Source organism: Tiliqua scincoides, chromosome 2 (assembly GCF_035046505.1).
Source record: "Tiliqua scincoides isolate rTilSci1 chromosome 2, rTilSci1.hap2, whole genome shotgun sequence".
NCBI classification, from domain to species: Eukaryota; Metazoa; Chordata; class Lepidosauria; order Squamata; family Scincidae; genus Tiliqua; species Tiliqua scincoides.
Window position 1 is genome coordinate 60365633 of NC_089822.1, and position 17253 is coordinate 60382885.

Sequence of the window (17253 nt, forward strand, 5' to 3'; positions counted from 1 at the left end):
CCCATGTTGTTCTGTGCAGGCAGATCAGGTCCAGAAAGACAACCCTTATATATATATATATATTTAGCAAATTGGTAATTTTTCTTAATTACTGGGAAGACAAAAGTTAAGTAACTGTTAACATGGATCAAGCATATAACATGCATTAATTGCAATGCCTGTATTCTGTGAAGAATATCAATATAATTATTTAAAATATTAGAAAATAAAGACAATAGTTCTTCAATGAACAAAATGGAACTATGTAACAAATATTTTAATATTATTACTTCATTCTAATGCATACAAACAAAATGAATTGTTGAACCACTCTTTGAAAAAGATCATGCCAATTTTACCGCTGTGACATACCTAGGACTTGGGGGGTCTCCAATTACCGCTTTTCTAATCCAGTGTCCGCTTGCCAATGCCATCTTAGATCAACTGAAGAGTCTGCATTTAGAGAAATAGATATCATTTGCCTGAACACAGTGTAGTGGATTTTTTAAAAAAATGGCTTACAGAGGGACATTCATTCTTGCTGGAATTAACATAAGAACATAAGAACAGCCCCACTGGATCAGGCCATAGGCCCACCTAGTCCAGCTTCCTGTATCTCACAGCGGCCCACCAAATGCCCCAAGGAGCAAATTCAAACAGCCCAATTCAAACAGCCCAATGCGTACATGAAAACAAAGTACTTCCACGTGGTGGGAAGGGGTGCCGATTTCGCTTTCCAGTTGTAATCCTGCATACTGTATCAATTCCAGCCCCATAGAGTCATGCAACCTTTAGAAACAACTTTTTGGAGGGCACCAGGACTGCAGTGGGAAAAAGAGAGCCAGGACAGAGATGCCCCAAAAGCCCAGTCATATGCATAAAAGTCCCTATGGATCCCAGCTGTCTCTATTTTCTACAATAAGCAGCTGTTCTGCTAGTTTTGTTGCAACTCTCTTGTGTGCTGATTTGTGAAAATGTTTGACAAATCATGAGTTAGAACTGGCTTCTTCCTTTCTTCTCACCCTGTTCCACTCACCTGTGGAGCTTCTGTCTTTCAGGAGGGACACAGGAAACCGTGTCTCTACCGGATCAGTAAGCTGTTGGACCTTAATTTCCAGTCTAATTTATTCACCAGCTTTATCTAGCTCTTCACCTATCTTGATAGCAGTTGCTATGACACCAACGTACACAGAGAGAAATGTACACCTCACAGTTGCATTTCTGATGCAGCATTCTTTCCGGGTTACTTGAAGTCATGACAACATAAGCAGACACTCCTCATTCTGGATGTTCATGCCATGTACTATAGCACTCTGCCAAGTACAATACTCCCATCATTTCATCTGTATGTGAGATAAATCATGCTAAATTTCTGCATGTCAGAAACAGGAGCAGCATATGTGAAAGAAGTGACTAATCCAGACTCTCAATGGTCAGCCCAATCCTATCCCAGGCGGGGCTGCTGGGTGCAGCGGCACCAAAGTGACAGCTGTTGTACCCAGCAGCCACACGGAGACTGCTGAAGGTCTTCTTGGGGGAAGAGGATATTTGTCCCCTTCCCCCGAGTAAGGGTGCAGGCCCTGTAATAGGGCTACTCGAGTCTGTGCTGGCTGTTTAGCCGGTGGAGACTGGAGAACCGCCATGTTGGCAAAGCCCAACAGGGAGGATAGGATCCAGTGATCCGCTGGTCCCACCCGGCTCTGGGGTCAATCACTCCCCTTGCCCTGCCCTCCCCCACCCTGGAATGCCTCCCCCGCCCCGAAGACCCACACCCCTGCCAGGCTAATTGACTTACCTTTGGGTGTTCTTGTGGCATCTCATCTTGGAGCTGAGGCCTACACCCAGCACCTGCGCTGGAGTTCAGCGTTGGTGCTCAGATAGTATAGGATTGGGCCCTAAGTAGGCTGAAATTGACAGACAAGAAACATGTGCAGGTGCCTTCTACTGAGTCAGATGAGTTAGTATCGTCTGCTCTGACTAGCAATTCCCAGCCCTATTTGGAGATGCCATAGAATGGGGACCTTCTCCTAGCAGAAGTTCTACCCCTGGGGTATAGCTTTTCCCCAAAGACCACACACATCAACACTGAGAGATACCCCAACAGCATCTCTGGCAACTCCACTGCTGTCCACTAATTAATGATACTGTGGATCAATAAAACAGGCCTGCAAAACTAAGGGTCAGAAAAACTTTTTCCAAAATTTATTTATAGTGTAGACTTCTTCATAAGGAAACTGCCTGAACCATTCACTAACAAGGCTATGCCATTATCTCCAAAACAAGACATGATAAGGAAAAACTGATTCCATTTTTGGAATCAGCATCCCTGTTATAGCCAGGAATAGTTTTAACTTTTAAGACAGTAAAATGTGTGTTGGCCTGTGTAATTACTCCACATTACATTTGTTCAGATTGTACCAATCAATGTACAACAATGATCAAACCAGTCCATGATGTCATCTAATCTTGTATCCTGAGAGACATAGACCATGAAGCTATTGTGTACTGAGTCAGACCATTGGTTTATCTAGCTCCATACTGTCTACTTTGACTGGCACGGGCTTGCCTGGGCTTTAAACACCAATCTTTCCCAGTCCTACCTGGAGATGCCAGAGATTGAATCTGGAACCCTTCTCTATGCATGACACATTCTCTATCAGTGAGCTACAGTCTCACCCTAATAGCTTAACTAGCTAACAGATCAGACCATGGAGATCAGACCATTAAAAAAATCATTTGTTGCCTTAACAAGGTCTAGTAAGGAGCACAGTAGGTCCTGTGGACATGGACAAACTGTACTGTACCTACGTGGGCAATCTCTACCTACATATGTCCTGAGACACATATCAGGTATGTGTTTGTTGTTCACACATTTGACAGGGTGTGCGCTCCTAATCCTTTTACTAGAGTGACCAGAAGTTGAAGAGGACAGAGCTCTGATATCTTTAATAGTTTTACAGAAGAAAGAATTTCAGCAGGTGCTGCTAATTCCTGAACATCACAGTACATATTTGAGTTTGAAAGCCTGGGAAAAGGATAGCAGGGGAGGGAAGTTTATCTTTAAGACACTGGATCCTGTTTTTCCCCTATCCTTGGAAATAGCCAAAGATAAGCCAAACCATGGCTTATGAACCACATGAAGCTTTCAAGCAGTTCAACAAACACCAAAATGGCTGCCAAAGTCAGATGTAGAGGTCCCAAAGATCTCTGACTAGACTGGGGAAAGGAAAGAAATGGATGGTCTTACTAGGGCTTGAGACAGAGAAGACAGAGAGCTGGATAAGTGTTATTGGATGCAGATGGAGAACATGGTCACTGCAGGAGAAAGTAGAGGTGGCTGTTGAGAAGGAAGAAACTGGTCATGGAGGCTGTGTTAGGGAAGAGCTTCAGGAGAAATGGGGAACCATAGCAGCAAAGGGGCTCCCAGCCACATACTTGTCATAGGTTTCATGTACGAACTGTGGTCACTAGTATTCAGGTAGATCACCTGGGTTCAAATCCTCACTCAGCCATGAAGCTCACCTCTGACCTTAGATCAGTCAAATCTCTCAGCCTAATGTACCTCACAGGGTTGTAGTGCAGATAAAATGGATTTGGGAATCATGTGTATTACCCTAACCTCTTTGGAGGAAAGATGACATATCAATGAATAAGTGCATATGTATACTGGCAGACAGCCTACACTTTAATGGGCTATACACTGCTATGTCTGCATAAAGTTTTGAAATATATTTTATTAAAAACAGTGGAACATACTTTTGCATAGTGTTTCGGAATCAGATGCAAAAGGGATAAAATATCCTTGTAATTGCTTTCAAGCAACACTGGTGCAGAGCAAGTTACAGTTCCCTTCTGGTGGAGTGCACCCTGTTCATGACTGTCAAAACAAAATAATTGTGAATGAGGAAAAAATATGTTCACTGCAGACTGGTGGGTCAAAAACAAAATCAAAATGGGAACATACAAGAAAGCCAGCTGAGAACAAGACTGCAAGGGCAGGAGTAAACGACAATTCTACTTTTAAAAACCCATTTTGGATTATCCAATTAGTGTCCTGAGTCTGGAGCTGGAACAGATACCATCGTGCAACTGATGGACACAAAAGCTTATGCTAAATCTATGATAGCATAAGCATTACAGCATATTACAGCATTAGATAATTTGTTAGTCTTTAAGGTACCACAAAATTCTATAGTAGGGGTTCTTCCTTCTTCCACATAAGGGCCAGTAAATTTTGTCTTGCTGTTTGAAGGATTCCCCCCTCCCCGGTCTGATCAATAGTGATGTCTGTAAACAAGTGTTTCACTTGTGCTAGGTGCATTTCAAGATGAGAAGGCAATTTCCATCATTATTCTCCCACAAATCACAACAGAACAGAACTAAACTGCCTCAGTGTCTTCAGCTCTGTTTGAATTAATGTTATCCCCCCTTGCCCTGAGAGAAATTAAACATTAGTAATTGCCTGTCGCTACATAAGAATGGAACTAAAAGATTAAAACAGCCAGGTAGGACTCTCAAGACACTGTCTCATTCATATCTGGTCTTTTGATTTCGCAAATGCTGACTTTTTTTCTCCAGGTAAGGATCAAACGTTTTAACTACCATAATGATGATATTTGGGTGATGACTGCTGTTATAAAAACTTAATTCGACTTGATTTATTAGAAGATATAATTCTGTTGTCATACTGGAGCAGGAGGAGCTGTCTTCAGCAAGGTATCTCCTGCTGTATATAAACGGGAGCACTTAGTTTTAATTAATGTAAGTGCTCATCTATGCATTGGCCACTGTTCTCTGCCAAATGGAGCCCATAATATTTCTACTATGACTTTAAATGAGATATTTTTCCCCTTCTGGATCTGATCAGTGATAAAAGCAATTTATTAGAATAGAACCCCTGACACCAACATAGAAATAAAGACTTGCTGAAGCAAGGGTATAGTTCAGTGGCAGAGTATATGTTTTGTTTATAGAGGGTTGTCAGTTGCTAGCATCCCCGTTAAAAAATAATCAAACAGCATGATTCACAGTGTGATCTTAAGCATGTTGATGCAGAAGAAAGTCTCACTGTGTTCACTGGGGCTTACCCCCAGGGAAGCTTGCATGGGATTGCAGCCTCAGCACTAGTGTTCCTGGAGGGGGGGCAAAATGCTATATTTTTCTGGTACCAGGACACCTGTGTAAAGCGGTACCAGGACACCCCTCCCCCTTGCCACCAGAGCTATGCCGGATGGTGAGAGCAATATGGAGGCATCTCTACTGCTTTGCTGTCCCTGCTCCTTATGAGTCTGAAGGGAAGGGGAAGGGGCAGCTTTACACTGGCATTCAGGCACCTGAAAAACTTAGCGTTTCCCCCCTCCAGGAATGCCAGTAAACCTCAGAGTCTGATTTAGCGTTAAGTAGTGCCTTAAATTGTGTGCTGTTGTTGATAAAGTGTCACATATACCCCTATGTATTTTTGTTCTGCTGCAGCATGCCACAGTAATTGGTTAATAACATCACTTTTAATTCTCTATCTATCTCTTTTGGAGTCCTAATTTACTTCAGTGCAAAAGGCAGCAATTTTCAATTTAATTTGCAAACAGATTCTAAGGTTGCAATCCTATACACACCTAACCGTATGTCCCACTGAATTCAGTGAGGCTTACTTTTGAGTAGAAATGCATAGGATTGTGCTTTAAGTATATTTTATTGAGGATGGGACCGTAGCTCAGGATAGAGTGTATATTTCTCCAGGTTCAATCTTTGGCCTCTTTAGGCAGAATCAAGAAAGACCCACCTGAAACCTTTGACCCCGAACGAACACACACGGTTCTTTGGATTTTGGAGAGGCAATCAAACAGGCGACAGGAGAATTCAGAGAACTTCTTAACGTTTACTTGTTTGCAAACGGGACCTCCACACACTTGGAGGACCCAGAAGGATTGCAATAATGCAGGTTTTATAGGGAAAAAATAACATACAGGCAGACCCAAAACAACATTTGGCATGTTATCAGTACAGGATGTTGATCTGAGGATGGCAATTCAATACACATCAGCAGTTTGTTTACAGAGATATCCGTTAGAGGGGGTCTGGCACTCTGACTCATCCCTTTTACCTTAACCTTTTTATCCTCGTTTGTTGATTGCCCTTGTCTAGGACCTTTCTGTTCACCCTTGGAGGCTCATATCACAGTTAACTGGTTCTCTGAGAGGGATAGCTTTTTGGTCAGAGAAGAGCCTTATGGGTGAACTGGGCATCTTGGGATATTTCCATATTGTGAGCTGGGCATATTGTTATCACCTTGGAGAGCTCACACCCATCTGTGTGGCCTGTGTTGGCAGCCCACCCAATGCAAGGCCTGAAAGCAGCTGGCGTGCAACTCTCACAATGACAAGACTTACAGAAGCAGCCATATGAGGCTCTGAAGGGGGGCGGAAGTAGCAACTCTGATGCTCAGGCAGCAGCATAGAAGGTCATGGTGGCCTGAAGAGGGCCAGAAAGGGTTGAGTACCAGCTGATCACTGATTGGCAGTCCAAGAGGAAGCCAATCTTTTTAAAAGACGAAGCCAGCAGCAATGGAGGGGGGAATCAACAAGCTGGAAGCAGCTAGGCTGAACTCAGCAGTCTCGAGGACCCCAGAGGCCAGGATGAGGATTGCAGGATCTGTGGTGCTGGGGCCAGACCCAATGGTGACAATTCTGCTTGGAGCCAGGACACCCAAACCCCAGGCCAGACCTCCCCAAGGGGGCAGGACTCCTAAAGATTCCCCAGAGGACCACCCAGGGTTAACTTACTTGAGAGGCAGGGAAGAAGCACCTCTTCCCACTGGTCTGATCCTGCAGAGACTCCCCCCACCCTCTGCAGACAAAGAAGAAAATCCTGTTGAGGGATCCATGGCAAGATGGACTGTGAGGTAACATGTCCACCCATACATGTAAAGGTGGCCTTGTAGAATCCTGTATTCCCCTTAGTCTGAGGTTCCTCAATCTCATTTCCTGGACTCGTGTCTTTTAAGCAGAATCAGGTTCCTAGAAGTAAACTAAGGGTGCAATCCTAACCTCTTATGCCAGTGCTTTCCAGCACTAGCATAGAGGTACCAATGGGATGTGTGCTGCATCCTGCACTTGGGTGTCACTTACGGAGGCCTCCTCAAAGTAAGGGAATGTTTGTTCCCTTACCTTGGAGCTGCATTGCCCTTACCTCAGTGCTGGAAAGTTGGTTAGGAGTGTGCCCTTAGATGTTTAACAGCATGGGGGGGACAGAACTGAGGGTACAATCCTAACCCCTTATGTCAGTGCTTTCCAGCATTGGCATAGCAGTGCCAATGGGACGTGTGCTGCATGCTGCAGTTGGGTGTCACTCACAGAGGCCTCCTCAAAGTAAGGGAATGTTTGTTCCCTTTCCTCAGAGCTGCATTGCTCTTATGTCAGTGCTGAAAAGCACTGACACAAGGGGTTAGGATTGTGCCCTAAGTCACTTGAGCCAGCCCAGATGGGTCGCAAATGTGCCGTAAAGCACGTTTGCAACTCCTGACAAGGAAACCACGTCGGCGCTTCCAGATGCGCTGACTCACAGAGGCTGACATAAGCCTCCATGCCGGCTTCTCTGCAGCCCCTTGTGTTGCCCTGCCTGCGCTAACACAAGCAAAGGTAGGTGTGGGGATGGCAAGGAGGAGGGAGGGAGGCAGGCAGGCAGGCGTTCCTGGACAGGGGGAGGGTGGGGGAGGGCAGGCAGGCGTGTGGGGAGCCAGAGGCGGGGCTGGGATCCGGCAGTTATGCCAGATCCCAACCCCTGCCTCCCAGGAGAACAGAGCAGCTTCAAGCTGCTCTGCTCTCCTCAGACTTGTGCCACCTCCAGAGGTGGCGCAAGTCCAAGGAGACCCATTGGGGCCAGGAGCCCTTACCTCTGGCTGAGCTGCTTCTCGCCACAAACCTGTGCTGCATACAGCACAAGCCTCCTGGCTTGCCTGTTCCAGCGCAAGTTTGGATTGTGCCCTAAGTCAAATGCCATGTACCCAGCTTGTGTTTTGTTTATTGACTTCCCTATTAATGAGCTAACATTCTGGTGAATTGCAATTATAGAGATATCCCCTGCCAAAGTACACAATCAACCTGGTTCTTATCAGTGAGATGATCCAGCTGTGTCCAAGTCTGTATGATGAGAATGCTTCATAGTTGCAGTTCCCACCTGTATTTGTGCAAATTCATTAATATTAGCACATCATTATATAATGCAGCTGTAGCTTTACTAGTAAACATCTTTAAGATATATAAGTACTTAACTTTGTTTAATTGTTTGAACGTGGTGATTGTTGTGGCAGGTTGTATGTGCATTCCAATTTATTGGTACACGTGGGAGTTGTAAGTTATTCAGTGAAGCCTCCTTGTACATAAACCTTGGCTCTGTATTATTGTTTCCTTGATGACAGAAAAAAATCTGGATGCTGTAGTCGGGCCATATAAGTCCCTTCTCTTCTCAGACAAGGGTTCCCAAGGAGGCAGGGACATCACGCCATCATTACTAACCAAGGTGGACCAGTGATTTGACAAGTACAGTATAAGAGTTTCATATGTTAGTATAAGCCTGAAAGTAAGCCCCACTGATCTCAATAGCACTACAGGCAAAAAGGGTATACAAGCAGGATTGTTATTATACAGCATCATCTATCTCAGTGGTTCCCAAACTGTGAGCTGTGGCTCTCTGGGGAGCTGCAGAAGCCAGCCAGGGGAGCTACAAAATCCTTGTGAAAACCTGCCACCCAATACAATGTATAGGATTGTAGGCCTAATGGGGAACTATGGCCAATGACCCAGTAGGTCAAGGGAGCTGCTAGTCAAAAAACTTTGGATTGATGTGACTAATGACATAATAACTAACTTCAATTTTAGGTAATTTAAAAAACATTTGGTTTTACCAACCTCAAACAAATTGCTTTATCTAGTACTGGAAGGTCATCAGAATAATGGTTGTATAGCAGAGCTGTGCACCTGAATAGGCTAAATCAGGGATATCAAACATAAGGCCCCATAAGGGTTCCATAAGGCTGAATGAGGGCCCCAGAAGAAATTGAGCTTTCCCAGCTTGATAATTGGACTCTCTCATATCTTGAAAATGTGAACAAGATTTGCACATTTTCTCTTCTGTCATTTGCAGCTAATGATTTTCTTTGTGAGAAAGAAGTACTTATTTTTGGCCATCATCTGCTTAACGATGTCACTTTCTGCTTGATGTCACTTCTGGCCCTCAGCAGGCAACATGAAAGCTAACTTGGGCCCTCTGTATGGAATGTGTTTTGACATTCTTGTGCTAGATAATTAAATACTTTTCAAGAAAAATTCATAATAATGACCACAATTAAAATTAAGTTCCATCAATGCTTTCACTTAGGATTCCAGCAGGTGTAATAACACCCACCAGTCAATAACTTCAGCAGCAGAGATTTTCACATCAGATTTTAAAGCTGTCATGGTCTTAATGTTGAATATGTTCTGAACTTTACGCATATTCTCTTCAATTCCAATGTGTCCATATGATTATGATAACATTTTTTTGAACCCATAATATTTTCTTTCCTCCTCCATGATTTCATGGTAGTATCTGAAGCACAGATCTTTCATAAATAGACTGAGCTAGTTGTGCATCATGATGGTGGAATTTAAAACTATTTGTGTTGGGAATGAGTCACAGTCCAATCTTGAGCTCCGTAATGTGCAGGGTTGCCACAGTGCCAAAAATGGCTGCTGCAATATTATGTGTGCACTGGGCAGCTGCTGGTGACTCCTCAGGAGAAGGGGACATTTGTCCCATCGACTAAGGGAAGTAGCCCCTCAATGGGACTACTTGACTCTGTGGTGGCTCTTTAGCCAGTGCAGAATCAAGAAACCTTGTGTTGAGCCATGAGGTCTGACATAGGGCTCTGGATCCAGCAGAGCTCAGCTCCATTGGCCCCCCTCCCTCCCCCCCGGCCTGGAATACCTCCCCCACATCCTGACTTACGTTTTTGCTGCCAGGCACTTCACACTGAGTGCCTGGCAGCGGATTGCCAGCCTCTGACTGGTGCTGTCCCAGTACGGGCTCATGCTAGGCCAGCTCTGGTCCTGGGCCGGCAATAATGCCCGCAAATATGCCTTATGGCACATTTGCAACAGTGCGCACCAGTTGTGTGCCAGTGCACTCAATAGGTTTGGGCCTTCTGTCTTCTTTGCTATTGTTTCAAGAGATCTACCATTTCCTTGTCCAATTAGGACATTAGTTCCATCAGCAGAAATCTTTTTACCCACTGATTACAAAATAATCTTTGAAACCCCCTGAAGATGCTTCACTTTCACAGTTGAAAGTGAAATGTTGAGACTAGATCCTGCAATGTGTTTTAATCTGTGACCTGGAGACTTGAGCAACATTTTAAATTACAGGTTGAGCCTCATTATTCAGGTGGATGACAAAAAATGCACTATAGCAAATCAATTTAAAAAACAGTTTCTTTGCTCAGGTGATTTAAAAACAGCCTTGCTGACTTTTGTGATGTGAGATAAGAGTCATTAAGAAGACAATCCATCAATCAGTCGTCCTCCAAGGGCTTACAAAGGTGCTTCACTCAGCCCCTCCCTTCACCAATGCAAAGTGATCACCTTTCTTTCATGTGCTCAGGAGGAAGGGAGGGGTCTACTGGAGAGAGAAGGATTGATGGATTGTCAGCCAGCTGCCCCCACTCTCTCTCATTAAGGAGGCTATTGTTAAAGGACTGTTCAGTTTTTTAAACTGATTTTAAAGGGGCGCATTTTTCCCCTTCTCCATAAATCAGCACATTCCTTCTCATTTGCAGGGGCCAGTGGAGTCAAATCCGTGTATAAAAAATCCATGTATCTATATGCTGGACCTGTATGTTTTAGACCAGGAATGCCCAAACCCCAGCCCTGGGGCCACTTGCGGCCCTTGAGGCATCTCAATGTGGCCCTCAGGGAACCTCCAGTCTCCAATGAGCCTCTGGCCCTCCAGAGATTTGTTGGAGCCTGCACAGGCCCGACGCAACTTCTCTCAGCATGAGGGCAACTGTCTGACCTCTCACGTGAGCTGTGGGATGAGGGCTTCCTCTACTGCTTGTTTCATGTCTGTGATGCAGTAGCGGCAGCAAAAGAAAGGCCAGCCTTGCTTTGTACAAGGCCTTTTATAGGCCTTAAGCTATTGCTAGACCTTCATTCATTCATATAAGTTCATCTTTAATATATTGACTTATGTAAACTTATGTAAATTTATTCAAATTTTAAATGTAAATTAATTCCTTTTTTCCCCTGGCCCCCGACACAGTGTCAGAGAGATGATGTGGCCCTCCTGCCAAAAACTTTGGACACCCCTGTTTTAGACCATGATTCCAACCCTTAGTGGCCTGAGGACCACTGAGGCAAAAATTGAAATTGTCGTGGACCACATGCAACCCCCCCACACCTGCACACACAAAAATATAACAAAATTTGTATAATTAGAGAAGATGTATTAGAGATGTATTAGATTTATTCACAGAGGAGATTTTGTTGTCTGAACACTTTCCACATGCGCTGCCTCCGATGCATTCTTCTCGGCATCACCTGGCAGGACAAAGTTCCAAACAACACAGTCCTGGAACGTGCTGGAATCCCTAGCATGTATGCACTGCTGAAACAGAGACGCCTGTGTTGGCTCAGTAATGTCGTGAGAATGGATGATGGCCGGATCCCAAAGGATCTCCTCTATGGAGAACTCGTGCAGGGATAGCGCCCTACAGATAGACCACAGCTGCAATACAAGGACATCTGCAAGAGGGATCTGAAGGCCTTAGGAGTGGACCTCAACAGGTGGGAAACCCTGGCCTCTGAGCGGCCCGCTTGGAGGCAGGCTGTGCAGCATGGCCTTTCCCAGTTTGAAGAGACACTTGGCCAACAGTCTGAGGCTAAGAGGCAAAGAAGGAAGGCCCATAGCCAGGGAGACAGACCAGGAACAGACTGCACTTGCTCCCAGTGTGGAAGAGATTGTCACTTCCGAATTGGCCTTTTCAGCCACACTAGATGCTGTTCCAGAACCACCATTCAGAGCGCGATACCATAGTCTTTCGAGACTGAAGGTTGCCAACACAGAGGTTGCAGGTGGTTTGTTCTCTGCCCTGTCTGGTAGTCCATGGGGGAGCATCTCCCGAGCGAGCACTGGCCCACAGACTACCAGAGATGGTGGAGAAGAGACTGCCCACAACCAACACTTCAGCTCTCTCTGGTGCTCCATGGGGGAACACGTATTTGGTGAGACGCTGGATCAAAGGTGTTCTTGTTTTTTTCTGAGGGTCTGTCTCACAGACCACTTCTGAGGGTCTCATAGATGACAGGTAGGGAACCAGTGTTTGAGACTTATCCAGCCACTAAAGCCTTAGTGTGTTGTAATAATCTTTTCAAAAATGAGTTTGTGCCCATGTCAGCTTTTTTTTTGCCAGCCAACGCCTGTGCATTTTGAAATCAATGAGCAATATTTGCAAATTAAGAACATCAGGTTTCTCCTGTATAGGAAACAAGCTTTGCACTCAAAACTCAGCTTTGGAACATGCCAATCTCATGTGTGCCTACTCAGAAGTAACCCCATTACAGTCAGTGGGACTTACTCCCAGGTAATTGTGGATAGGATTGGGCTGTGAGGCTGCAATCCTATCAACACTTTGCAGGAGAGTAAGCCCCATTGACTATAAGGGGATTTACTTCTGAGTAGACATGCCTAGGATGGGGCTGTAAGGCTGCAGTCTTATGCACACTTTTCTGGGAGTAATCCCCATTGACTTTAATGGGGCTTACTTCTGAGTAGACATGCTCAGGACTGGGCTCTAAGGCTGTCAACCTATCCATGTCTACTCAGAAGTAAGTCCCATTATAGTCAATGGGTCTTACTCCCAGGTAAGCGTGAACAGGAGTGCAGCCTAAAAGGAGATGGAAACCAAGTGGACACCACAAAGGGTTAACTCAGTTGAGTTCCCCCTCCCCGCAGGAATTTTGCGCGCCGAAAAGACGGCAGTGGCGCTGACAGGCACGGTGAGGAGAGACCACGTGACCGATAGCGCAGTCCCAGGCACTTCTCCTCAACTGTAAGCCCCTGAGCGCGCGAAGAGGATTAGAACCTCATGACATCATAGCGCCGCCGCAGAGGGGGCGGGGTGGGGAGGAGGTGCCAGGAAATGCGACACCCTACACCCCGCCCCCGTTTCCCCGCAACGCCAAGCGCATCGCCCTGTGTTTATGTGACGTCGTTTCCGGTGGGAAGGCGCTGGAGCCGCCGCTGCGCTGTGCGGGTCACGTGTGCCGGGAGGCTTCGGCGAGCGAGGAGGAAAGGCTCTCTCTTCGCCCCATCTTTCTCGGCCCCCTTCCCCGCGCGCGCCGCCTGGTCCTCGCGACGGTGGCAGCAGATGAAGGAGCCGGCGGGAGGCCGCCCGCAGCCCCTGCCCCGCCGCCTCCCCCTCCGCTGCCGCCGCCTCCGGGGCAGGATGGGAGCGCCATGAGCCCCGAGCCGGAGCCGCCGCCTCCTCCTCCAGCCGCGGCTCGGGATGCGGAGGTGGTGGCCCTGACAGTGGCGGCGGTGGTGGAGGGGGAAGCGGCGGCGGGCGGCGGCCACAAGTGGGGGAGTCGCATCATGCTGGTGAGGAGGATTGGCCTCAAGCCCGGCGGGAGTGCCTCGGTGAGTGTCCGGGAGGAGGGGGAGGCCGGGCCCGTCGCCTCGTCGCTCACGGAACCCGTCGGGCCTCCCGCTGCCCGGCCCAGCGCTCGCCCTTCCGAGGGACCGTGGAAGGGCCGTTCTTTGGCCAGGGGCTCCAGCTTTCCAGGGACAGAGCCCCACTCTGTGCCTGTCCTCAGAAATAGGTCCCTTTGTAGTCAGTGGGGGTCCTCCCAGGAAAGCGTAGCCTGAGAGCCCCATCCTGTTCCTGTCTCCTCAGAAGCAAGTCCCTTTGCACTCAGTGGGCTTACTCCCAGGAAAGTGTGGATAGGATTGTAGCCTGGTTTGGTTGAAGGCATGGAGCCCACTAGCCCAATCCCCTGCCTTTCTACTCAGACTTACTCTCAGGACTGTGTAGATAAGATTGCAAGTGCTTCCTGGTTTGCAGTTTTGGTTCTGACACTGGAAATGGGCTCCAGACCTGGCACAGGCAGTTCCCCCCACCTGCTTTTGTTGAGTTTAGAAAAACCAGTAATTGTGTATTAGAGATGGCCCTACAAATGAGGTCTGCAGAACATTCCTTGGCATCAACTTTTTCCACCCGAGGTTCACCACTGCATATTCTTTTTAGTTTGGTCAGATTGACAATAGATTTTACTACTGACAAGGCACACCATGATGGGGGGGACCTGGCACACCCCCAATGGCCCTACTAATTACCCTACTCCAAACTCCTGCAGACCATTCACAGCACGCTAATGTCCCCTGGTTCATTGTTTGAAAGTAGCTGATGTATAGGATCAAGCTGCCTTTGTTTAACCTCAACCTGTACACACCCTGGAAGTCTGATCACCACACCTTGCAGGATTGATTAACTGTTCTGCCTATTCTACTGCTACAGTTCCTTTTATTGATGTTCCTTAAAACATGTTTAGACTAAACAGGCTGGTGTTCCACCACCCTTCTTTGTCAAGTATGTTCTCACAGCCTTCACGTCAGATGTTTTGTTTCTTTTTATGTTCCTTTTGGTGTTGCCTCAGTCACATGTTGGATGCTTTCTTTGAGATCTGTCACCAGACCTGTAGAACTCTATGAAATTCACAAGGGTTTCACTATCAGTTTGTCACTTAGCAACCAATGATGTATTGCTAGCTTTTATCAAGTGTTGGTTGAAGATCATAGTGTGACTTATCCTGGGAATGCTAGAAATTCCCTGGAGAAGAATGGGAAGCTTCTTTATTGTATACACTTGTAGTAAACCTTAATAAAGTGCTTCTTGGAACCAGTTGAGACATCATGTGCACCAAATGGAGATAGCTGGAAAGCTAGTGAGAATGCCTTTGTAGTGTGTGTGTGTGTGTGTGTGTGTGTGTGTGTTGAGGGCATTATGTGAATTAGTGCAGAGTTTCTGAAATGTCAAATTAAAGATCTTTAATTAATGGAGATGTTCATGTTATTGCTTTTATTTGCTTGCTTTTACTTGCACCAATTCACCTACATTGCTATGTTGTACTTTGGCACGTAGAAGCGGTTTCTGGTAGTCTCTATATTGTGCAAAGCACTATTTGTAGTGGCATCCAAGATTATATTTGTAACTGATAGGTTTAACAGTACGGTAGAGTAGTGCTAGTTTGGAACGGGTATCATTGAAGCTAAAAAGTTAGGATAACATTCTAAATAATTTATTTGTTCTACACAGGTTTCACAAGCTTGTATGTCAAACCCAACCTGAAGGTTTACAAAACTTGAATTGCTCATACGCTCAATTTCAAAATAACTAGTGCATTTGATACAACATAATTGCATCACTAGTCACCAAAATACTGATGGAATAATACGTATTGTTTATAAGTGGACTTGGCACTAAATGCTTTGTCTAAAATGTTTGTCTAAAATGCTGACATGAAAAGGATTTGCATCCTTTTACCATTTGCAAATGGTATTTTACTTGCATTGTCAAGATGTAGAGGGTGTGTTTCTTTTGTGAAGTTCTTCTTTCAAAGCAGTCAAAAAGTCCCCAAGCACTATTGTTAAGTGAAGTAGGTTGAGAAACTGAAAATGTTATACAGGTACTTGGGAAAAGCAAGACAGTGATTCATAAACTGAAACCCAGAGAATGCTTAAACAGGCTGACCAGATGACATAACCACAAAGGAGGACACAACCACAAAGGACACAGCACCGTAGAATGAAGACATTACAAAACAAAGCCTATAAACACTCGTGTTTATATTGATTTTGGGGTGTCTTGTCCTCCTTTATGGTTACCCAAGCAACTCACACTCTCCCCCCCCCACTCTACACTCTCCCTCCTCCCCTCTCTCACTGTCTTTCACCACACAGTATGTCTGGAGGCTGGAGCAAGTGACCCCACTCCCCCTGCTTACCCCCTCCTCATGGCTGGTGGTCTGAGAGACCACAGCTGCTCAGTCCTGGCTAGTTATCCTGGCAAAACAAATGCAGCTGAACTCCCCAGTTGATTGCGCCCAGTCTCCAAGTTGTTTATCCAGGACTAAGAAGCGCAGAACCCCACACACTTAAAACCCACTCGTCCGATATCTCAGAAATCACAGAGGTTGTCTGCTAATGAAGCAATTGTGCCTCAGAGGGGATTTGGACAGTAGCCGGAACTGGAAGAGGGGAGGCAGGAGGACCTAATTTGTATTTATAATATTTTAATGCAACCCAACGCATGAAGGAACAAAGGACAAGCAAGCAAGGGACACAGGCAACCCCTTTTGATGCTGGCACCCTGTCTTTAAATGTAGGACATTTGAAAATTTCTCCCTGGCAGAAGGTTGAAATGTTGGACATACCTGAGAAGAGGAGGAAGTCTGGTTGCCTTGCGCATAAAGCGTATATGCAGGTTATACAGCTATAACCTAATTATCCATGGATCTTTCACCTGTAGTTTTATCTCAATATGATGAGAAGTCCCATTTAAATTAAAGGAAAAAGTTTTAATGCAAGAGAAGGCAACTGGCTGATAATCCATCAATCATCCTCTCTCCAGGCACTTAGAACAGCTTCACTCTGTGGCAAGCAACTCCTCCCTTTCCCCTGAGCAAGAATGGTAATCGCTCTGCACTGCGTTCCAGGGTTGCCACTTTCTGGAAAGTCAGGGAAATGGAAATTGGTCAGGGAAAGTCAGGGAAATTGTGATAAAAATATAGTCAAGCAGTGGATTTTTGACCTGCTGCTGCAAGAGCATGATCTGTTCTTGTGGCAACTAGAATAGAGAAGTAGCAGAATACAAGTAAAACTTAACGATGCCCTTTCCCAGCTCTACCTTTTTCTCAGCTCCACCCCTGGAAACCAGCCTAATGCGTTTGTTGAGCTCTGTCTCTGCATAATTTTCAAGGTCTGCCTGTAGCATTTGCAAAGCAAGGCTAGTTTAGCATTGCTAGTATTGCTAAACATTTAGCAATTTACAAACTTTAAACATCTGTTTTCATCCCTACCTGCTAGTACTGCATTTAACTCACCTATAAAGATAAGCATGTTTTTGGGTCATACTTGTGTATGGAATGGACGTTCTGTCTCCTGCTAAACCCAGCAGAGAGTTGCAAATAAGTCTTGCTGTTGTTGGATTTCACAGAACTAGCACTTTCTACTCTGCACCATGCAAAGTAA

General features: G+C 45.7%; 1 protein-coding gene across 1 annotated transcript in view; it reads left to right on the forward strand.

Annotated features, from left to right (window-relative positions):
- Nucleotides 1-13277: 13277 nt before the first annotated feature.
- Nucleotides 13278-17253, forward strand: part of MFSD14B (major facilitator superfamily domain containing 14B) — a 41041-nt gene continuing 37065 nt past the window's right edge. Inside the window, exon 1 of the mRNA XM_066614745.1 lies at nt 13278-13644. Coding sequence (XP_066470842.1) covers nt 13465-13644 — 180 coding nt within the window. The 5' untranslated portion in view covers nt 13278-13464. The remainder of the gene's footprint in view (nt 13645-17253) is intronic.